This window comes from Myiozetetes cayanensis, unplaced genomic scaffold (assembly GCF_022539395.1).
Source record: "Myiozetetes cayanensis isolate MyiCay16 unplaced genomic scaffold, myiCay2020 scf3, whole genome shotgun sequence".
Taxonomy (NCBI): Eukaryota; Metazoa; Chordata; class Aves; order Passeriformes; family Tyrannidae; genus Myiozetetes; species Myiozetetes cayanensis.
The window spans coordinates 8,718,671-8,740,486 of NW_026087521.1; the positions used below are offsets into that span (position 1 = coordinate 8,718,671).

A 21,816-nucleotide genomic window follows, 5' to 3' on the forward strand; every position below is an offset into this window, starting at 1 on the left:
GGTTTTCTCCTTTGAAAGTTATGATCTGGCTAATGCTGGGATTTCTGAAGACCCCAAGGGAAATAGATTGTTTAGTTTTCACCACATTGGGGTCTCTTTCCTTTGGGAGGTTTTGCGTAGAGTCTGAAAGGTTTGACATCTCCTGTGCTTCCCAAAGCTCCCCATGGCTACAGTGAGATCAGCCACTGCTCACCAGGAACTGCCGAAGAACCCTGGGGCTTTGTGTGCTTCAGTACTCAGCATCACAGCACCTGAATGTTAGCTGCCTGACAGCTGTAAAGGGATTCGAAGCAGGATATTTACCTATTGACGTCTTTAAGCCAAGGGAAGAATTAATGCTTTAACCACCGTGACACAGAACCGTATCCACTAAGCTTCTTTCCGCACTGAGGTTGAACACAGACAGCTCACTTCCAAGCAGGCTCCATGTTAAACGCCACAAGAGCGTCTTTAGATTTCCTTCATCTTTCCTTCAGGTTTTGGACACACATTGCTGCCGCAAGAAATCCAGTTCACTCCAGAAAGCAGATTACGTCCCACTGATGCAAATCACAGTACATACCAGCTCTCTGCTTTTGAGATCTGTCATGGCATGCGTATTTCACTAATAGGTGTAAGTAAAAACACAAAATAAATGTAGCCCAGAACTTATGTCCAGACTGATGATGTCATCACCTTGCTCAAGTAGGAATGTGGAATCCATTAACGGGCAATAAAACTGGAACTTATTTTTAAATATTTTGCATCAAAATGCATTTGCAGCTTTAAAACCTGCAACTGATTTGTGGTCAAAATGATTGATTTTTCACAAATGCTTTTCATTTCACCTTAAGATGATAATTACGTCAAATGGTGGTCATAGGCTTCAGATAGAAAATCTGTAGGTTGTAATTTTGCATGTCTGATCAAGGAAAGGAAACTTTTATTTACAGATGTCTCTGAAGATTAGCAAACCACTTATTCTTCCATAGAGAAATTATTAGCTAAGAACTGAGGTAACTAAATGACACTTTTAAGGCATAAAATATTGTTCCTTAGTTGGGTATTTGTTTGTTGTTTTGTATCTTTTCTAAATAATGAAGAACCAAGAAGCAACCAACTGGAAGCAAAATCACGTAAAGGGAGAACCAAATGGTATTCACATTGATAATATGGGATAAAAATGGCATCATTAACTTTTAATAAAATGTATTTCTCATTCTGAGTTAATAGGAAGTATCTGGTAGCCATATTATTAAACTTTTGACCATTATATTTTTATTTCCTGCTCAGTGATCAGTGGAAAATCTGTCATGCCATATTTCATCTTCATCTTCAACAAACAACTAACTGTTTCATTTATTTTTTCATTGAGAGACTTCAGTAATTATTTAGTAGCAAAAATATCATCAAAAATACATTCCCCTAGAGAAATCAGTAATTTGATTTTCATCTATAACTAACCATACAGATTGCTGTGACCCATGTACTAATCGTAAGTCAGGCACATGGAGTTGATTTCAGGAATAAGATACAGCAAGATGTCTGTTTTTTTTAGTACAACCTATAAAGAAATCCCTTAAGAGGTATGCATTTAAAGAAAGAAACATGTATTCTACCTATTTTTATAGGTTAGCCAAAGTACCAATATATATCCCAAGTAGCATTGACATTCACCTGTAATTAGTCATAGAAATAACGTTACTGCAAACAACAATGTTCCAAGGACAGTATGCTTCCATATTTACTTGTCAAAACCCAGTCCTTCTGGAATCAAGTGAACTGTAATTTAATTGAAATTATTTTTCTTCCTCCAGAGCATTAATTTATCATGTAATTTTGTGGCTAGTTTGAAGTACAGGTTCATGTTCAGTCAAACTCTTTTGCTTAATGAATATTTTTTAAACTTGATCTTGGATCAAAGAGAACTCACTGTGTATAAAACAAGAGAAATAACACTTCCTCATCCTGGAGACATTACATATAAACACATATAGTTTCACACAGAGTTATGATCCAATTCCCGATAACAAAAGCAAAGACCAAAAATATTTCTAATCTGAAAACTCCATAGAGGACCAAGTTTTATTATTATTTCCTGTTATTTCCTTGTAACAAACAAGATCTGGCAACATTCTTCTGCCATCAGTCAGCATACCCTCCTGAGGGTCAGTGGGGTCATCCAAGTGGTGGTTGCGCTACTTTCGCTGAGATTCCAGAAGATATTTTTGAGTGATTACTCACCTGTTGGAACAGCTCTTTCGCTTTCTTGTTGTGTCCTGTCAGCACTCTTACCTAATATGCTGCACCACCTGACAAGCAGTTTGGTGTAACCATTCCTTCCAGTACTGGTGACGTAAGAGAGCCGGTGGCCAGTTTGTAACGGAGACTGGAGCAGACATGAATTCCCATCTCAAAGGCAGAGATAAAGGAAAGTTAACAGCTACATGATATACAGATCTTTCCTTCATCTCCTTTATCTGTTGTAAGAATTTCTGTTTGACAGAATTTGATAGTTAACATGTCGATATGAACTGCAATGTCCAGTGGACAAGTAGTGACATAAAAAAAAAGTCTTACAGACGAAGCACTATAAGTTGATATTTAAGTGTCTTTTAAAGCTTTTTCTATTAAATAAATGAAGATATGATTACCTGTGCACTGCATCTACTGCATGTTACAGTACTAATGCAGATACAGGTTTCATTAACTTCAGTGAAGGCCATACAGCTCCTTTTGTGGTTGCTCATCTTCTTCAGATCTGCAAACATAGTCAGAAAGAGACAGAAATAAAGAGAGAATTCCTGCTGTGGCTCAGTGTATCATCACCAGAAGAAGGAGGCAGTCTTTAAAACTGGTTTTAAGTTATGGTTATGGCAATTCTTGGACCACCCCAGCTTTAAATTTTCTAAACATTTCATTTTGCTTTATAGTTATAATGTTTAGAATTTGTTACTGGTTCTAGTAGCTGCAGATCTACTTATTTATATCGTGCTCCTGAGTTTACATTTCACTCTATCAGTTAAACTTAAACCAGTTCACACAATATGTCAGAAGTATTTTGTGTTAGAGTTCTTAGATTTACAGGCTCAACGATTTCATTACAATTGCTCTGGATCTGCAGCAGCTGTAGCAAATCAAGCTATGGTTCACAGACTTTACATAGCAACTCACAATTAATTTGTAGTTCTTTTAATGAACTTCCTTATTGTACATAAAGAGTGCAAATGTACACAGAAAACTTTTTTTTCCCGTATGGAGAAAACTCATTGTCTTTCTCTTTAGGACAGTAATTATAGATATTCTACCCCAGCAATCAAATACAGGGTTTGCATTTCAACTTTCAAATACTCTTTACTTATAGGTTTTCAGGCATTGTTTTTTTATTTATCTGTCAGCATTTACTTAACTGGAGATTTTACTACTGAAAAAAACTTGGGTTTGACAGAGATCTGTTGTATTTGCCTTATTAACAGAAAATAAGCAGTAAACCCACCTTGTTTACTCTTCAGAGATCCAGCACTGTACTACGCGAGGGCTCCAAAGCCTTGGGGCATCTGTGTTTGTACTCATCTAAGACTGAATCCTAATATTTGAACATCTGTGTTGCCATCCTTCCACCTACTGCTTAAAACCTTATAAGAAGTCTCCTAAAACACCCCTTGAGGTAAGAACATGTACCTCTCCAATTGAAAAGATGTTGAGGCAGAGAGATTGACTGATTTGCCTGAGGCCACACATTTCTCTTGAGTTGAAATTGCGTGTACCTTTCCACTACTTGCTTTGCTGCAAAACTTGTTGTGTAAGGGTGTAAGACTTGCAATCCTTACACAGCAATTTGAGGACTGTAATGAGAAGATCCAGCCTGTGAGAACATTAACTTAGGGGAAAAAAATCAAACTCCTGCATATACTGATATATGAACTTTCCCTTTCTCCTCTATTCTGTTAGGTTTCTTTGCAATGCAGGCATCTTTCACCGTGCCCAGCAGCCATTCCCAGCTTTCCCATGCCGGCATCTCTTGCTGACAGCCAAAGCCAGAACATCAAGCAGCAGCTCCAGCTTCTGCTGCTGTGCCTTTGCCCCAGCCTTTCCCTCGACAGGCAGGGAAGGAGCCTGAGGCACCTGCACAGCCCACCCTGCTTGAGAATCAGATTTCAGACAAAAAAGCTTTGTCCTTGGGCACAAATATGAAAATCAGCTTGTTTGGGTATTGCTGACTCTACTGGAGCTCCAGCCCTGGGTCATGTGTTCATAGGGAACCAAGGAGTTGTGTAATGGCTGAGATGTGTGGGGTTAGAAATGCATGTGAGTGCATGTAAGCTCAGGTTGGTGGGGGAATTGCCCTTATTTGTATATATCTATCTTGTTTGAATAGACCTGCTGCACCCTACATCTTATCTAAATACAGAATAAGGCCCATAGTTTCAAGCAGCTCCCTTGTGCCTTCCCTCCTCCAGTTCACTTTAACCAGCTGGAAAATGAAAACAGAACTTTAAAACTGGGGAAATTGTTTTGAACTCGCCACACTAACTTTTTGATACCATCTCAGGATACCCAAAGTATACATATTCAATCTCTTGAGCATCTAAGATCCCAGTTGAAGCCTGGGAAAATTAATAAATGCCACCCTACAACAGCTTGGAGGGGAGTTTTAGAGACAGGTGAGATTTGGCACTTTGCACTTATGTTTGCTTTACTCACTGAATATGATTTTAGCTTTAATAGCGTAAGCCCACATTTTGATTTTTATGTCCTGTTTAAAAATGCATACCATAAATTAGAAGGAGTATTAAATTTTCCGTAACAAGATCCTTCAAAAAAAAAAAAAAATTCCATTTGGAGTATCTCAGATTCAGAAGTGTTTACATTTTGTAGACTTCTGATGAGAGAGAATGAGTATTTGAGAAATCTATAAATTGTGGGGGTTTTTTTTCATTTTTTTTGTGTGTTTTTTTGTTTGTTTGTTTGTTTTGTTGGTTTGGTTGTAATCACAGAATCACAACCGAAGGAGAATCTTCACTAACCTTAACAGGCACCAGATCATGCGTCTTTGAGCAGACCTTAATGGTCAAATGCAGAACACTTGTATGCCTCAGTACTACAGAAAGGTGCCAGTAATAACAATCCCACTGGGTAGATGATAAACCCTTCCATGCTGGGGTCCGTGCTTGGAGGCAGAGCCTGCATTGTCTTCTCCGCTGACAATATCTCAAATACTCATGCTGAGATACTGCCAGACAGCTGGCACATCAGAATAAAATCCACTGCAACCTGCAGTTGTGTGCAAGAAATGGAGCAGATAGCTGTGTGATTTAGCTTGTGCTCCTGTGGTTTAGCTGCTGCTGGCACAGTTTCCAGCTGATTCAAAGCAAGCCCAGGTTTGTGAACATGACCTGCTTTTGGAGAAGTAACAGGTAGACATGACCTCCTCCCTGCTCCTGATTATTCATCAGCCTCCAGGAGTCCTTGGGCACTCTGATGATTTACTTCTGTCCTTTCACTGAAGCTGTATTTTTTCTCTGTCCTAGTAGTTCATATATTTTATTCTTCTTGAACAGATATGTCTGCTCCCATCCATGCATCCTTCTATTTAATACCATTTAATAACATTTAATGCCATTTCACTGTAGTATTGTTCTGGGTTCTTTTCAGTTTGCTGCCATACAGTAATCTCTTCTTAAATCTTTCTCTCCAAATATCATTATCTTTGGTTGACTACCAAATTTGTTTGAGTGCATTATTGTCAATGCATATATTAGTTTTCATTTTCCTGTCTTTGTGATTCTTTTTCTGTATAAAACAATGCAAAGTATGAAGATTTAATATGGTTTTAATGCTACCATTAAAAAAAGTGCAATTGTTAGTGTCTGAAATGTACCTTGCATCATCCTAAATGGTTGTATGAATGAGAACTTAATTACAGACAACTTTAGTCTTTAATTAATATATTCCGGACATCTGCAGTTTTCATTTATAAAATCTAGTTTTTGCTATGGGTATATTTTTAAGTTACACATGATGAGAAAAAGAGATGAAGTTTTTTGGTATTTGTTAGCTGCAAATACCGAGGTGGCTGCTTGGCACTTGTAAATCTGATGCTGTTTATCATCACAACACTTTGATCAGGCTTTTGGTTGTTTGTGTTTTGGTTTTATTTTTTAATACTGACCAATCCTACTGGCATCTAGTCAGATAAGTAATTTTACTGACATGCATAGGTGATTTAAGGTTCCAGACTTATAGACATTCAAAATGTAAAGGGGAGAAGCTACAGTCTAAAAGCACATTTGAGGGGGGAGTAGGGGGGAAGGGGCAGGGGGAAAGATGTAAAAGCAGAATCTTTTATCTTAAAGTAGGAAAGGATATACAACTGGAATCCTTTATTCTGATCCACTTAGTAGCATGCTGTTTAATGACTCTAAGTGATAATGTACTTAAATGGTTAACGCAAGGGTTGATCCTCCTCTAAAACTGAGCTGGGAACAAAAGCTGAAATGACTTTTCGAAAAGGGAGGGACGGGAGGAATTCTGACCCTTCTCCCGACGCTTTACAACGTGAAACCACAAAGCAATTGAGGAATCAGTGCACGGCATGTGGATTAAAATGCTTCCTAGAAGCAGCTAGTACTGTACATTGCCTCAACCCTCCCTGAACTTTCTCAGTGAATACAGCAGCCTGACAGCCTGGCTTCCCGCTGGGTGGATCCTGCAACTCCAGGAGGGAATGGCACTTCTTGTTTTTAATTAGCAAAGGTGAAAGGTGAATTAAAACTAGCTGTTTGGCAAGTCAGAGCAAGGGGCTGAGTTCTGAAGAGCACCAAGGAGGAGGGTGCTTTCTCCTTTTTTCCTTTTTTTTTTTTTTTTTTTCCCTCCCTCCTTCTGTGAATGAATTGCCTTGCAGGAGGGACTGAAAATACAGCTTCTTCCTGAATCCAGTGGCAGAGTTACTAGAGACAGCTCAAGACACAACACTGCAGAGTAACGCCTTGGAATGTCCTCGCACTTTATAAACAATTGTCCTAGGGAGGGAATATTTTTACATGACATTCGCACAGCTTGACAAATGGCTAGCTGAGGCTGTGTGCTGCTCTGATGAACGCTGAATATCACACAGAGATACCCCACAAACTGACCAAAGAGAGACATCTAACTGCACTGGGAAAGTAGAAGTGGAAGTTGGAGCCTTAAAAACACCTCACCAAAACAACAAACAAACATCAGCGTTTAAGTGAAGAGAGCAAGAAATTTATCTTGGGCAGGATGGCATCTGCCCAGGACCTTTTAATCCTGGCACTGTATGGCTTGTTACTAGAGTTACCGGCTGGATGTCACGCAGCGGATACGAGGCAGCCAAGGTTACGTCTGTCACATAAAGGTAGGTCAGTGTGTCAGGTTTTTAAAGACTTTATGCTAATGCAGATTCATTGACTTCACAGGATGTACTGCATCAGGGTTAAATGATGGTCCTCTGACAGAGTAAAATGTTCTTGTTAAGAAATCTTGTGAAATGTTTCCTTGTACTAGACTGCATCCTTGACTAAGTTTACCGAATTCTGGAAGACTTAACATACTTACAGTGATGATTTTATACTACTGAAATACTCTACCTGAAAGTGTGTTAGATTTGCATGTCATTCTTACTCTCCATACTGTAAGCAGGCTGCCAGGTCTCTTAATAAGAGGGAAAGAAATGAAGAAGATAATCTGAAATTATTGCTGAATAAATGTACTCTTGTGCATCATGTAGCCCTTAAACAATTAAATGTCTGTTTCACTTTTAGAATTCTGCCTACAAATATAGCTAAGGCAAAAAGACTGAATTCCTGTGAGCCATATGATTCATTTTCTAAACTAGCAAGTGTCATCACACTATAATTAAAATGACTAACTGCCAATGTAAGTCTGTTTGCAGTTTGAGTTACCCAAAGAAAAAAGTGTTATTTTTCCTGACATATGTATGTAGAATACTTACAACTTTTTTGTTTGTTTTAAATTATTTAAGTTTCAGTTACCTGAAGCATGAACCATTCTTCTCTAGCCCATTCATAGTGCCCTTATTCAGTTCTGGAATGCATGTGATTTAAACTCTTACCTATGATTTGGGTTTAATCCTGTATATATGTAAAAATACCTGTGCACAACCATGGCATTTCAGTTCTCTGCAGCAGTACATACATTTGTAGGTTATATACTTAGATATGTATGACAGATAACTATTGCAGTAGGAGCAAACAATGTAAATATACAAGATAAACTGATGATTGTCTAATCAATAATGTTTTGATATTACCTCTTATGCATAGATGAAAAGAAAATGCCTTTTTGCTGACATAGTTGGGAATGAGCAAATTCTAATTTACTCAAGAACATTCTGGTAGTTATGCAATTGATAACTAAGCTACATCAGTGTGAAGTACATTAGAACACCTATTTTAAGTATGGATAAAATTTAGGAATTAACATCAGCCAGAGTTCCATGTGTTGACAGGTTTACTCTAAACAAGGTTTAATTGTGTTTTATATAGCAAGCTAAATTACCAATTATAAGGAAGGAAGAAGCTGAATAGGATAATTGGTCTGAATGTCTTGCTAGGAAGCTATAAGAAATGGGGTTTGCTTTTATAGGGCAGTGAAACACATTTTAAAATAATAAATATTTGTCATGAAAAGCTTTCTTGTAAGTAAAAAATTAATTGCTCTAAATGAAATAAATAATGACCTTTCTTAATATATAAGCCACTCATGTTTTAACCTATGGTTTCAGAGTACAGTAGGAATGCTGATTATATAATCCTTCCACATCTTTTACTATTGAAAATCTGCATTTGAAAATTGGTTTATTTCTAGATGTAATTATGAGGGCTATAACTATTATTGATATTTGTTTGCTTGTGATGGGAAAGAGAGATGAGAAAAGCACAGTAAATGAGACAAATAGACCTAGTGTTGTGTTGGTTCAGGACTTTGGCTTAACTGCCAGTTTTGGCAAGCTCCCCACTATGGTGCTGCAACAATTAACTGCTTCTCTGCTCACTTGTAGTACTAATTGCTTTTCTGATAGTGGAATCAGTGTACATTTCACTGCATACTACTTCTCTTTTTAGCAGTGAGCCAGTAATTTGGCCATAACTCATCATAACTCTGATATTTTCAAAGCGATTTTAAACCATCCATTTCTCACAGAGGGCCAAATGAGGGCCCTGCCTGATGGCAGTTCACTCAGATCCAATGGCACAGGAAGATTTGTCCTCATAAATTCCCTCCCATGAAAACACATATTTCACCTTGAACAATACCCCACCTCATTTTTCACACTTACAAAATGTGACTGATTTTACAAGCAGTGTTGCAGTCAGTGAGTGCCTGACCACGTATCCCCAGCCAAAGGTTGGAAATGGCATACCTGCCTGCCACCCTGGGAACAGCTCCTGCAATCCTCCCAGCCAAAAGAATGTAGCAACCAAGCATGAAGACAATAAGCAAATGTTGCTGCTCCATTCACTAATCAAACAGAAACAGCAGGAGGGTCCCTCTTCTTAATTGCTTTTACTCAGTGGAAAGACTGCTGTGGGTACCAGCGAGGTGCAGGGTAGTTACAAAGAGGTGGTTGTGCAAACCTCTGTGCACAAAGTTGCTTAGAGGATGAAGCCCACATGTGTAAAGTAGCTGTAAACTCAGTTAAAAATTACTCTGCAAAGACCCTGAAACATGAAAGTGAGTGGGTCTGTTCACTGCCTCCCCTTGGAGCTGCAGATGCTCGTTGCTAATTGGGATTTAGACCTTTGCAAGATCTGCTAATGCTGATTGATAAGTTGAAGGCTTCTGCAATGAGTATGATGAGGTTATGGACATGAGGTTTTTTTGTTATGAAAGAATATTTGACTAGTGTATTTTAAAGTCTTGTTTCTTTAAAGAGCCAGAAGAAGGCTTCCACAAATTAGAGACTCCTTTGATTTTTATAAATTCACAAATTCTCTTTTTTTTTTTCTTTGAAAGTGATGCTCAGTGAAAGTGAGGTAGTGATCTGACAGAGAATGAGAGCCTTTTGCTCTCACTGCAAATCAGACCTTCACCTGCAGTGCACACGTGTCTCCCAACCCACAGGAACAAGATCAGGTCCTAACCCTGGTGCAGAGGGGTCACCTGATGGATAGGAATACCACAATCCCCTTGCCAATTATTGCGCAACCCCTGTTTGACTCTATGGCCATTTACTCTGCTTCAGTGGGAGTTAATGAAAGTCCTGCATTCTTGAACTACTGTTAAACCTGTCAAGTCAATGCAAAACAGTAATGGTGATTTTAGGTGAGGTAGAAGATGGTCTTTAATCACAGTAAACTCAAACGTGGATTTTGCCATTCCTTTATATGAGATTAGAAATTAATCCTATAACCACCTTGCAGACATTTTATGGTTCTAACTTCATTTTTAGTAAGTTGAACTATGTTTATGTCCAGAACTTGGAGGTGTTTTCCTCAAACCATCAGCTTGTGTCTATTAGAAATTTTACACTGCAATTAGTACCACTTCTGGTATTAGTGGTATGATTACACTAAAGGTCAGTGTTTGATGATGACCAGCTGAGATCTGTGTACTCCACTAGCTTCATATTGATTTGTAGAGATAAAAATATATTATATTTTGCTCAATATTACAGAAAATAGATTTATACATGATTAAGTTATAGGTTGACAACTACATTTAAAAATCATTAGCTCATTTTACATACGGTACAGACCCTGGCTAATGAGGTGTTAATGGAATCCAAGCTTCAGCCCCTATTCTTTATAGGCTGCTGGTTAAATTCTTTCCCAATACCCCACAGTTTGAGTTCTTGCAATGGGAAATATACAATTAAGGTGAAATCAGCACACACTGTGTGTTAAAAAGAAACTATTTACATTACAGATTGAAATGGATTGGGTTTCCAGAGGACAGGAGGGATATATTTATATAAGCCTAATAGAGCTGCACTAAAAGCATGAGGACCTGAAAGGCCCATGAAAGGTGTAATTGTATAATTCAAGCATTATGCATGGTGTACTGTGTATTTCTAACTGGTTTTGGATTATTTTTTTCTCTAGTTCATGAATATGGTAAAGAACAAAGGTAATATAGTATGAAAATGAGATGAGTGGTCTGTACAATTTTGTTGCTGCAATGGGATCTGGTACAGTTAGTTATGTGCAGTGATTTGCAGATCTTGAGGGATCTGTTTTCTGTTTTACCCATTACGTTGCTCTTGAGTGACTTGACAAATTTTGGCATTACCTGACCTCAGATTGTGTAGCTATGCACTGAACACTGCTCTTGTCTGGAAAAAGTATGGTTAAGAAGCAGTTGTGCCTGTCTTACCCATCCAAATATCTCTCTTTTACTTGCTTGCCACTTTCTACAGTAGAGTCAAGCTGCAGCAGGCAGAAGGAGGAGTGAACATAAAAGGAATTCATCTGGGTTAAAAAATTTATTCTCCAAGCATAAATACTTCAAACAAAAGCAGCAGACAGCTAAGGAAGGGAGATGAAATTTTGCAGACAAAAAGTGATCTTTTCCATGTATTCAGATTTTAGTATGTAAAATGTATAATATAAAGTATTTAATGTAGAAGATTTTAGGTTTGGTAGGGCTGACTAATCATCTTTGAGGGCTGCTGAGATCTATTACAGCAGAAAAAATGTTTTGTTGCCATTTGCAGGGACCAGAGTTTCAGCACACCTACTTTAGCTTTCTTGATATTTGTAATTTAGAATTTATTTTAACCAACATTAAGAATTTCACCATACTTATCCATGGTATCTTACTCTATCTGTTCTTTAGCTAGGTGGCAGTAAAATTTAGTCAGGGGCAAACAATTAAACTGAGTAATAAAAATGTAGGGATTTTTTAGACAGATATTTCTGAATTCTAAAGTAGGCAAATATATTTAATACAAGTATAGTATTTTCAATTAGTAATCAATTGGCCACATAAATCATGTATAATTAATGACTAGCCACATAACCCATAACTGAATTATGACTTATTCAATTTCATGCACGAAAATGTTTTCTATTTTTAACAGCTTTCACTCTGATAGAATTTTGGTTTTGAATGACTAGGAAAGATTAGTTTTCCTACCAAAGCAAATTCAAGTTCAAGAAAGTTGTTAATTCAGCTCGATGTAAATCACTTTGAATTTGTACCAGAATAAGGATTTGACTTGTGGTCTTTGCTTACATATAGTCCAGAGAAGTCGATGTCTAAAAATGATAGATGATATTGTGTATGTATCTTTAAAATGTGTGTTTATATATAACAGATTGAAGTTTTTATATTTCTTACAGTGAATTAAAGAACAGTATAATTCCAAGGGTGTAAGAAGTAAAGGCCTATATTATGGCTCCACATCTACATGTATCTGGCTATAAAGGCTGATAACCAGAATTATGAGTGTTTGGAAAAATCAAATGACAAGTAATGTCTTCTTACTCAAATTATCAAGGCCACACAGAATTCAATCTAAGTTTAGAAATGTCCTAGAGAAATATGCACTCTAGGACACTTCTAGGGCAGAGAGGAGAGCTTTTACATCCCATCTACCACGGACAGGCAACTGATTGTTTACCAAGAGTTAGGACAAGATTTAAGTTTATTACTCATCCATATCACAAAAGCTACCTGCTAGCAAGTTCAGGAGTGCTTACAAGTAATCCTGGAGTGACTCGCTCACTGCGACAGGAATATTTTTGGCAGAGAATTCATGCTCGTTCCTTTCAAAACTGCATTTTGTTGACAAAGGCTTCTGTAGGTATTGCTGTAGCAGAACTCCGAGGCGATAAGCACCGCCGCCGGGGATGCAAGAAGCAGACGGTTTGCTGCCTAACATCAATCACTTGCCTGCTTTTGCTTTAAAGAACTAAGTACCATCTGAAGGTGCAAGACCAGAATATCCTGCATGCTGTAGCTTCTCTGCAGCTAACTCCCTGTTTTCAAAGTGATAACACCATCTGCTATTTTAAACTCTTTATCAGATATCGTACTCATCATTATTTCACTGAAAGCAAGTGTTATATTTTACTGAAATGAAAACAAGATTAGTGCTGTTTACATGATTTACAGGATGATGTGCAAGGGTGAGCATCTGTGTCAGGCCTTTTGAGAAACTTTTGGTCAATAAATGTTCTAAAAGTGTGCAATGGAAATATTACATATGGTTAAAACTGCTGCCTTGGTTTTCTTCATATAGGCAGGCAAAGATGATGCAGTTATAGCATGCAGACAGCATTAATTAGAAAAAGCATAATTTCTTAAAAAAATTCATAGCCTGAAGGATTATAGATTATAATCTTCATTTTACAGGGAAAAAAAACCCAAAGCAGCCCTCTTGAGTGTACTATTTTAAATGTTTTGTATTGGTTAGTTAATGTTTGGCATTTGTTTAAATCAGTTAAGGTTTCAGGATTAAACATGAAAGAACACGTTAAAAGAGAAAAAGAATGAAAATGTTGCATTATAAAAAATCTGTAGTGCGCTTCAACTGTAATTTCAAACTCCTGTAAAGAAAGGACATAATTAACTTTGAAGAAACAATATTTGTGAAGTTTTAAAAATAAATTTCATCTTTAAATTGATGAAAAATTTAAATTGCCATCACCAAGGTACAGTTTAAGGAACTGAATCTACTGAGGTTGTTGCATACATTAATACAAATGAAATGATCAGGATTCTCTCAGAGAACAGCTTCAAAAACAAATATTACCAACTTATTGTTTCCCCACTTTTATCATTTCACAAATTGACAAATTCCTATTTCCCTTGATCTCAGTTCTTCTGATCATCCTCAAGGCTACAAATTCTTATTTTGGAAGAGATTTATCCTTGTTAAAAAAATTCAGTTGAAGGCTGCCTTCAATGTGCTTCTCCTCTAAGCATCTTCTGTTAGTTTCAGCTATAAATTGATATGCTTTCACTCATGCTGCATCCCTTTGGCAAACTGTTTTATAGCAGTTGAAAGACTATTTTTTTTTCCTTTCAAAACAATGTAAAGCAGGAATGTATCATTATGTATTCAGGTTTTTTTCTTACTCTGTGGTGATTTTCATGCCTATAAAAATCACCCAAGCAAAAGTATTTTGAGATAGATTTTTGGGTTTTTCTTTTGAAGAAACAACATTGCCAACAAAAGGAATGGTTTCTCTGGTTTTTTTCTCAGGGTTTCTTGGTGCCATTTTGATGTCCTTTTCAAAGGATTTGTAAATTGCAGCACGTTACAATTGAGCATTTAAATACACTGTTCAGCTGCACTGCTCTTGGTGCATATAAAATCTCAGTGACAAATCTTTGTTACTCTTCTAGTATATTCATTCTTATTTCACCTGCAATTCACAGGACCTCCAGAGTGCATGTCAAAGGTTTCTTTTTCAATTTCTGTGCAAGTATGTACAGGAGGTCTGCAACCACAAAGCTGTCAACGAAGGGATGCCTGCCAAACATCTTGGCCCTGGCATGACACCCATTCTGTGTGTGTAGCCAATAGCTGCAAAACTTGGATCGCTTGTGTAGCTGAAAAGTAATTTTTGGTGGAATAAAAGTTGAATCTCATCTTTAAATTACTTTTTATTAGTCTCAGGTGAAAGCAGATAATCGGCTGTTGTTGCTGTCATCTCTTGCTACCTTGTCTCAGTAGAGTACTTGGCATGCTTTATTACCTCTTCTGTCAATCAGAATCTGCTCAGCTCCTATTAAAAGTCAGTAAGAGTCATCCAGTTACATGTAATGACTTAAGATTTGTTCCTGAATGCAGTGCTGTGCTTCAGACTGAAACTTCATTTGCCTCATGAAAGTGCCATCCTTTTACTTTGTAAACTGCACAGTCCAAAATCAATTGCATTTACCAGGAAGCAGAAATAGTCTGTCATGTTACCTCTTTGCCTTCCATGGAGAAACATGGTGCAGTAACTCATCTGCCTGTTACTGATTGAGTCCTGGTGCTTAGATCTCCATTATCAAGAAAAGATTTAAAAACTGAAATTTTGAGTACTTCTGCGAGTTAAAAAGTCAACACCAAGGAAACCCTATAATGTTCTAATGGCAAAGACTAGTTTGCCATAGACATGTAATATTCAAAAATGATGTTAACATTCTTAGTTGAATTTGCTTGACACAAGCTTTCATATCAGAAACCTAGTTGTGAAGGACACATTTCCAGTCAAGGAAGATTATATGACAAATACGAGACTTGTCTCCTTTGTGCAATCGATTACAATATTGTTCAAAGGATCCCTATGAATACTTAATATCAAAATGCAGAAAAAAACTAAAGGTCAAAAGTTTCTTTTATGAAAAATCAAAAAACCCCAAACTCAACCAAACAATGCCTGTTAGCCAAAATTGGGAGAAACTAAAAGATGTCACTGATGACTTCTCATAGCTCTTCAGCCTGAGCAGAAGATGCTCATTATTTATAAGAACTTGATGACAAGCAATATATATTGCTCTTCAGACTGTGATTTGGCAGGAACAGCTAAGAAAAAAAAGTTGTTAATGATCCTTGTGAAATCATGTTGCTAATGTTTTTACTTCATCAGTAATGAAGAATTTCAGGTTTTGGAAAATTCACTTGTTCAGTTCAGCATTTGCAGTTTACCTTCTCTTTCTATTAAATTTTAAATAAAATTTTAAAATATATGTGCATACAAATATAAAAGGTTGTCAACCAGATCATTCCAGTATGATGATGTTTTTTGGGATTGTTTTTTTGCTAACTATTTGCAAAGTAACTCTGTAAACTGAGGAACCAATGCTTCCAAGATAGGCATTCAGCGAAAGATTTCACTGGTCTTAACATCCTTAATGTATCTGTTCTCTACTTCTTCTGTGTTTATTTTTATCTAAAGGATTCCTGACTTCATACTGTGAAGCAATTGAAGCTTCTGTGGGGAGTCAAACAATGGGCTTTTTACTGTTGCTAAGTTCGCTTTATAGGCTTTCTCTTACAACACATTTGTTTAATAGGCCTACTAAAATGTTGAATGCAGCTGTAAATATATCTTTTATTTGTTGATGTGCAATAAACATCACAGGGATGTTGGCCTTTTCTTATTCTGATCTTTCTGACACTGATGAAAGGAAATTGTACAAAATGAATGAAAAGTGCCTTAAACTGATTGCAGAAAACAACAGTCCCCACATACCTAGGGGTTAGTACCTTGTTTCTCTTTTAACAGATGGTTTCTCCCAGCAGTGTTACTAAAACTTAATAATAGTAAAATAATAGGTTACTTGATGTGAGGGGATTATTCCAGATAGCACTATTCACTGGGGTCATCACTGAAGGTCATTTTTTCATCCAGAAAGCTAAAGGTTAGTAAGTGTTGCTCAATTCCATGAGCTCCTGCAACTCTTTAGTTATGATTAAGCCAAGTGCTTTCCTGTGGGTGTATGGTAAAAGCCAAGAGTAAAGGAAAATAAACCCATTCCTTTATATATTAAATATTTCATCTAGGTTGATTGAGAATGGTATGATGCAAAGCTTGAAAATATGTGTTGTCTGGGAGCCCAGAAAGACGTAAGCTGTCTTAGAGATCTTGTTCTTATTAATGTTGCTGAAAAAATGTCTTGTCTTTACGTGCCTGTGTTTACATGCAGTAAGTCATTATTTTCTCTTCTCTCCTTATCTTAGGTATGGCCATAGCCTCCTGCATATTTTCAGGTTACACAAGCATCTGGGATCATAGTCGTTTCTAAACATGCTATTGAGATGGTGTTAAAGTATTCAGCAGGTTGAGCATTTATTATAGCTCAGAACCAGGCTGTAAACAGTCCCAAATTCTTTACTGATTCTATAGTATTCCTTGTTGAGTGACTGCAGCTTCTGTGGGCTAACACTCAAAATGGGTTATTTAGTTTCTAAAATACTTGATTTTTTGTAAATAAACACTTCACATTTAGATGACAAAGTTACAGTAAAGAGTGGTTCTCCAACTATAGCTCTGAATGAAGCACACTATCCTTAAATTCTACTGCTAAATATATGAACCCTTTAATATAAAAATAGAAGAGGGACCTGATTTCATTGTTACTAAGGACAATAGCAAATCTCTTACAAACTTTTGTGATGAAAAACTTGACAAGATATTCCTTGTTCCTGACCTTTCTTTCTGAAAGAGGTGATCCATTTATTTGCTGCACTACATCTAAAAGTGTGCTTCTGTCTCTCCTGAGTTTAGGAAGATAATGGTCATCTTAAAGCAGAGGCCTTGCTTACAGTCTGATAAAAGTAGGTAAGACGGATTTGAGGCGAATGTCTGATGATAAGTCTAGCATGTTGCACATCCAAGGATAAAACCCTTTGCCAGGAATGACTTAGTGCAGCTTACAGGCAGCAGTACTATTGCCCTGATAAAGTATAAGTGAAGATGTTATTACTAAATAGTGTTTCTTTGATCTAATAATGGTCTGGAAGATGAGGATGGAGGTGTAGTCACCTGACCTAAGTGGCTCCCACAGCTGCTGGACACAGCTATCTCTGGACCACAGTAACGACTCTGTTGTGCTCTGCATCTGCTTTGGTGCACAATATGCTGATTTAGATTAAGCTTGATATGCTTAGGTTAAGTAGCTTTGCTTTACACTAAATTGATGACCTATCACGTTGAAATAGGTGAACCACTCACAGCTTCCTGTCAGAGCTCAGCTAAGAGCTGAGACCAAGAAGCAGTAAAAATCTAGGTTATATACAAACTATTTGTTATTTCCACAGCACACAAAGTGGCCTTATAGACTATATCCTAAAACTTTGATTCTATAAATATTTGGTCGTGCGCGTATACCTTTAATTAGACAAATTAGGCCATTGATCAAAAGTTAAGTTGGGGTTTTTTGCAAGATCAAAGTCTAAGACACAAATTCTTTGAGGCAATCCCTGTAGCGTGGTTGATTAAAGTCAATCATGACAAAAGTTGTTCTATTTTGCCCATACTCCCAGCATTACCAAGCAACACTAAATGCTGACAATTTTGATTAATGTGTATGATTTCACTTTCCACTTTATTCTATGGTTAAACACTTATGAAAAACTTGATACTTACAACCTGCCATGTTCTTTTGTTATTAAGAAAATGGTATTTTTAGAAGATGCTTCTCTGATGATTTTATAGAGGTTGTAATATGTGTGGGTACATGTCATTTAGGATTGTGAAACAGATATTACAAGTGCTATATGTGGTTTCTGTAATTTTCTTGACACGGAACAACCCCTTAACTTTCTTAGAAAATGTCACAAATTACTTCAGAATATCAGGTTAATGGATTGGAATTTTTTTTGTGGTTTCACATTTATTGCTTTAATGTGTAATAGCACTAAAACCCTTGAGCTGTAAAATTAGATCTCTGGGCTGTTGAAAACTCCTTGTCCTCTTAATTTAAAAGTAAAACAAAAAGCTTACAGCATGGAGATTTGAAAATAATAGTAACTAATGTTTACACATTCTTGTGAAACAGCTCCTGAATTGTGCTGTGAAGTTGACAGCAGCATAGAAATGCTCTGCCTTGGGATAGTTGAAAGGTAACAGACATATTGACATGTACTGATATCTGATACTATTGCCTGGGAGTGTTGTAGGGACCCATGGGGTATATCTGAAAGTTAAACTTGTCATGTCCTAGCATGTTTTATATTTTAAATGGTGTAAACTATAAATTAACGCACAGAAAGTATATTTCTAGTCTATGATGAAAAGGTGCTTCAGAGTTTTTCTGAATTAGTCATACACTATATGAATGACAGTAGCCTTGCCTCAGCCTTATTGCCTCTGTGTTTAACTGTTGGTCAATTTCTACAGATTTTGATTTTTGTACAAATTTTGCTGCAGTGATTTTGCTTTATAAGTGTTTGGTCCTTCAGTCTATAAGGTCTGCTCTTGCAGGCATTGCAATTTTGATGGCAGGTTAGGCATTACAGCATCCACCTGAGCCCCATAATTATGCTTCCAAGTGCATTACAGTAGCACAGGGTAATAGTGTGTTTCTGTTGGCATCTTGGAGTTCTGCAGTTGCTTTCACAGGGATTGTAATAATGCTGATACTACTTACTCACTACAGAACTGTTTACAGACTTTTAAAAATGCATCTGAGAGCACTAAAGGGTGAAGGTAGATCCCAAGAGCAGGTTGCATAATTGGATTAGAAAGCCCTCAGGCTGACCTTAATTCTGTTGATTGGACAAGACTTGTTTTAACCAATCAGTTCCTAACCCTAAGGATTTACTAATTTTTAACCCTCATAAAGACCTCACAACTGCTGGTAGCTAGCTTGGATGGTGAACTCCAGAGATCAGATATGATGTTTGTAGAAGTTATGGTACCCATAAAACATGGGTACCATAACTTCTACAAACCAAATCCTTTTATAATTAAATTATTTCTTTTGGGAAAGATGAAAACTTTCCTTTCATTGAGGATTTCTCTGTTGGGTTGATTGGATCACCAATAATGTGTTAATGGTCTATTAGATTTCAGAAATCTGGATGCATTTTGAAATTTTATGATAAATTTCCAACAAGCTCCTGGGATCCTCTAGTATTTGTCTTGCTAAATCTCATAATTTTTTTCCCAGTAGAATTATACAACCTATGTGTGAGAATAAAACTTCCTTCCATATACCTGTTGTTTTGCCTAGTGAGACTGAAATGCCTTTGAGTAGCGTGACACGGACAATAGGAATAATGAACTAGGACGTGTCTCAATAGCAGCCAAAAATTAAAGCAGAAGACAAACTTGAAAAGTGAAAGAAATGTATTCTAGCCTCCTATATCCTTATAGCACACATCCCTTGGGTTTCTCCTTTTTGTTCCTCTCCTGAAGTAGTCTGAGACCTTTTCTTTATCACTAGCGTTTTTAGTATCTTCACTTATTAACAAAACACTTAATTCTTCCAAAGTCACACTCACCTTTTTCTACTGCAGCACACAGAATTTTATCCCAGGCACTTAAATCTCCCTTTCAACATCTCCCTCTCAGGTAACTTTCAATAGTATTTCTTCAATACTTTTTGCTTATTAACCACTTTTTTGGTTAACCAGGTGGTCCAAAAGTAACAGAGGTATAATTGTGTGTGCATGTGCTTGTTGACCGGTCACTTTGCATGTGCTAATTGACTAGTTGTCTGCTAATTGTATTAATTGGATAATGAGTTGGTTCTCCTTTATGGTTAAAAGACTAACGGAGTATTTCTATTTCTTAACTGGTGATTTTCATGAAACTTGGAAAAACTTAATGTTTTGAAGACTGCCCTTACTCCTCACCCTTTTCCCACAAAATTTGAAATTGCTCAGCAGGATCTCACATGTCATAGGGAACATGGATTGCATCACCAACTGGCAGAGTGTTCCAGAACAGCTCATTTTCTCTACGAAATTAGAATTATTTTTGTCACAAGAGAATCAAATAATCTTTACTATGAGAGATCATTTATCTCCTTTGGTTATTCCAAACTGGTAATTCTCACTAGCTAAATGTATGGACTAGAACTTTTAAAGAAGACCAGATAACTGGGCTAGTGAGACAAGACTTCATCTACCCTAAATCAAACCCACTGTATCAGTTACTTTTTACCAAAAGACTTGTTAACATGAACAGTTAAAAAACCAAGCTCCTCAGGCTAGCAGCTGACAAGTGTGTAGACAAGCAAGATAAAAAATAAAATCTATGGGTATATGAGCACATTCTAATTTAGAAGTAATAACAAAAAATCATTCTCTATTTACTTTGTATTATCTTAGATGGTGTCATTCACAGCCCTGAGTGATAAACTAGTAATAAATTGTTATATGCTGTGCTAACAAGCAATTTTATTTATCAGTAACCTCCAAAGTACTTAAGTACAGCATTTTATTTAAAGTGCTTTGTGATACTAAGTTAGATAAATTAACCTTTTTCCCTTTTATTGATTGTGCTGGAAATGCATTCCAAAAATTCTACTGTGCTGATGAAACCAAATTTTTCCTTAAACTGCTGCCATTTATTCTTTTGTAATGTTTATCTAGATACTCTTAATTAACTTCTATTTTGCAGATAGTTTAGGAATGTTAAAGCAAGGCTTGCTGTCTCTCAGTTGTCAGAAACAGTAACAACACTTTGAAAGGGTAAATGATGGGTGTTGTCCTTCAGTTCTAGTCTCCACAAGAATGCTTTGTTTTGCTCATAGTTAAATATTTAATTCAAAAATTCCATGTGAACTGTCTTAGCGATGACTGCCGTATAAATGAATTGAGATACAGCATTTTTCTTTGAAGTCCTACTTTTTGAAGTTTAAGAATAAATATTACTTTTTAAAAATTCAAACATTTATAGTCTTCAGCATTGTAAAGAATTCTTAGAAACAATAATGGACAGTAAATTGAAAGAGCTTTGCATCTATTTCTGGAAATATTACCTGCTCTTTTGGAAACTCTGATCCACCATTAGAAGAATTTCCGAGTTTGGCAAAATTCCATTTTTTGATGAACGTCAATGAGTGCTAAAAACTTAATAAATTATCAGTGAGTTTAAGTGACGTTTTTTCTCTAGGACAGAGGCTTATCATTATTGCTTGAAACAACTATGTCTTGAGCAATTATTTCCTTAAATTATTATGGTGAAGAACAACTGCAAAGCAAATGTTCAGTTGCTCGTTTATTCCAAGGTAGCGTACATGACTCACATCGTGCAGACGACTTACCTGGGTTTGAGTTTGGCTGCACATTCTTCAGATTTTACTGTAGATTTGCAAATCGCAAATGCAGGACTCGGGAACAGAGTCTGCAATGGTTTAACAAGTTTCATGTCACCTGGGTGCATGTTTACAGAGTGCTCTGAA

General features: G+C 36.7%; 1 protein-coding gene across 1 annotated transcript in view; it reads left to right on the forward strand.

The window, feature by feature from the left end:
* The first annotated feature begins 6,587 nt into the window (after positions 1-6,587).
* Positions 6,588-21,816, forward strand: part of SEMA3E (semaphorin 3E) — a 132,981-nt gene continuing 117,752 nt past the window's right edge. Inside the window, exon 1 of the mRNA XM_050324781.1 lies at positions 6,588-7,357. Coding sequence (XP_050180738.1) covers positions 7,243-7,357 — 115 coding nt within the window. The 5' untranslated portion in view covers positions 6,588-7,242. The remainder of the gene's footprint in view (positions 7,358-21,816) is intronic.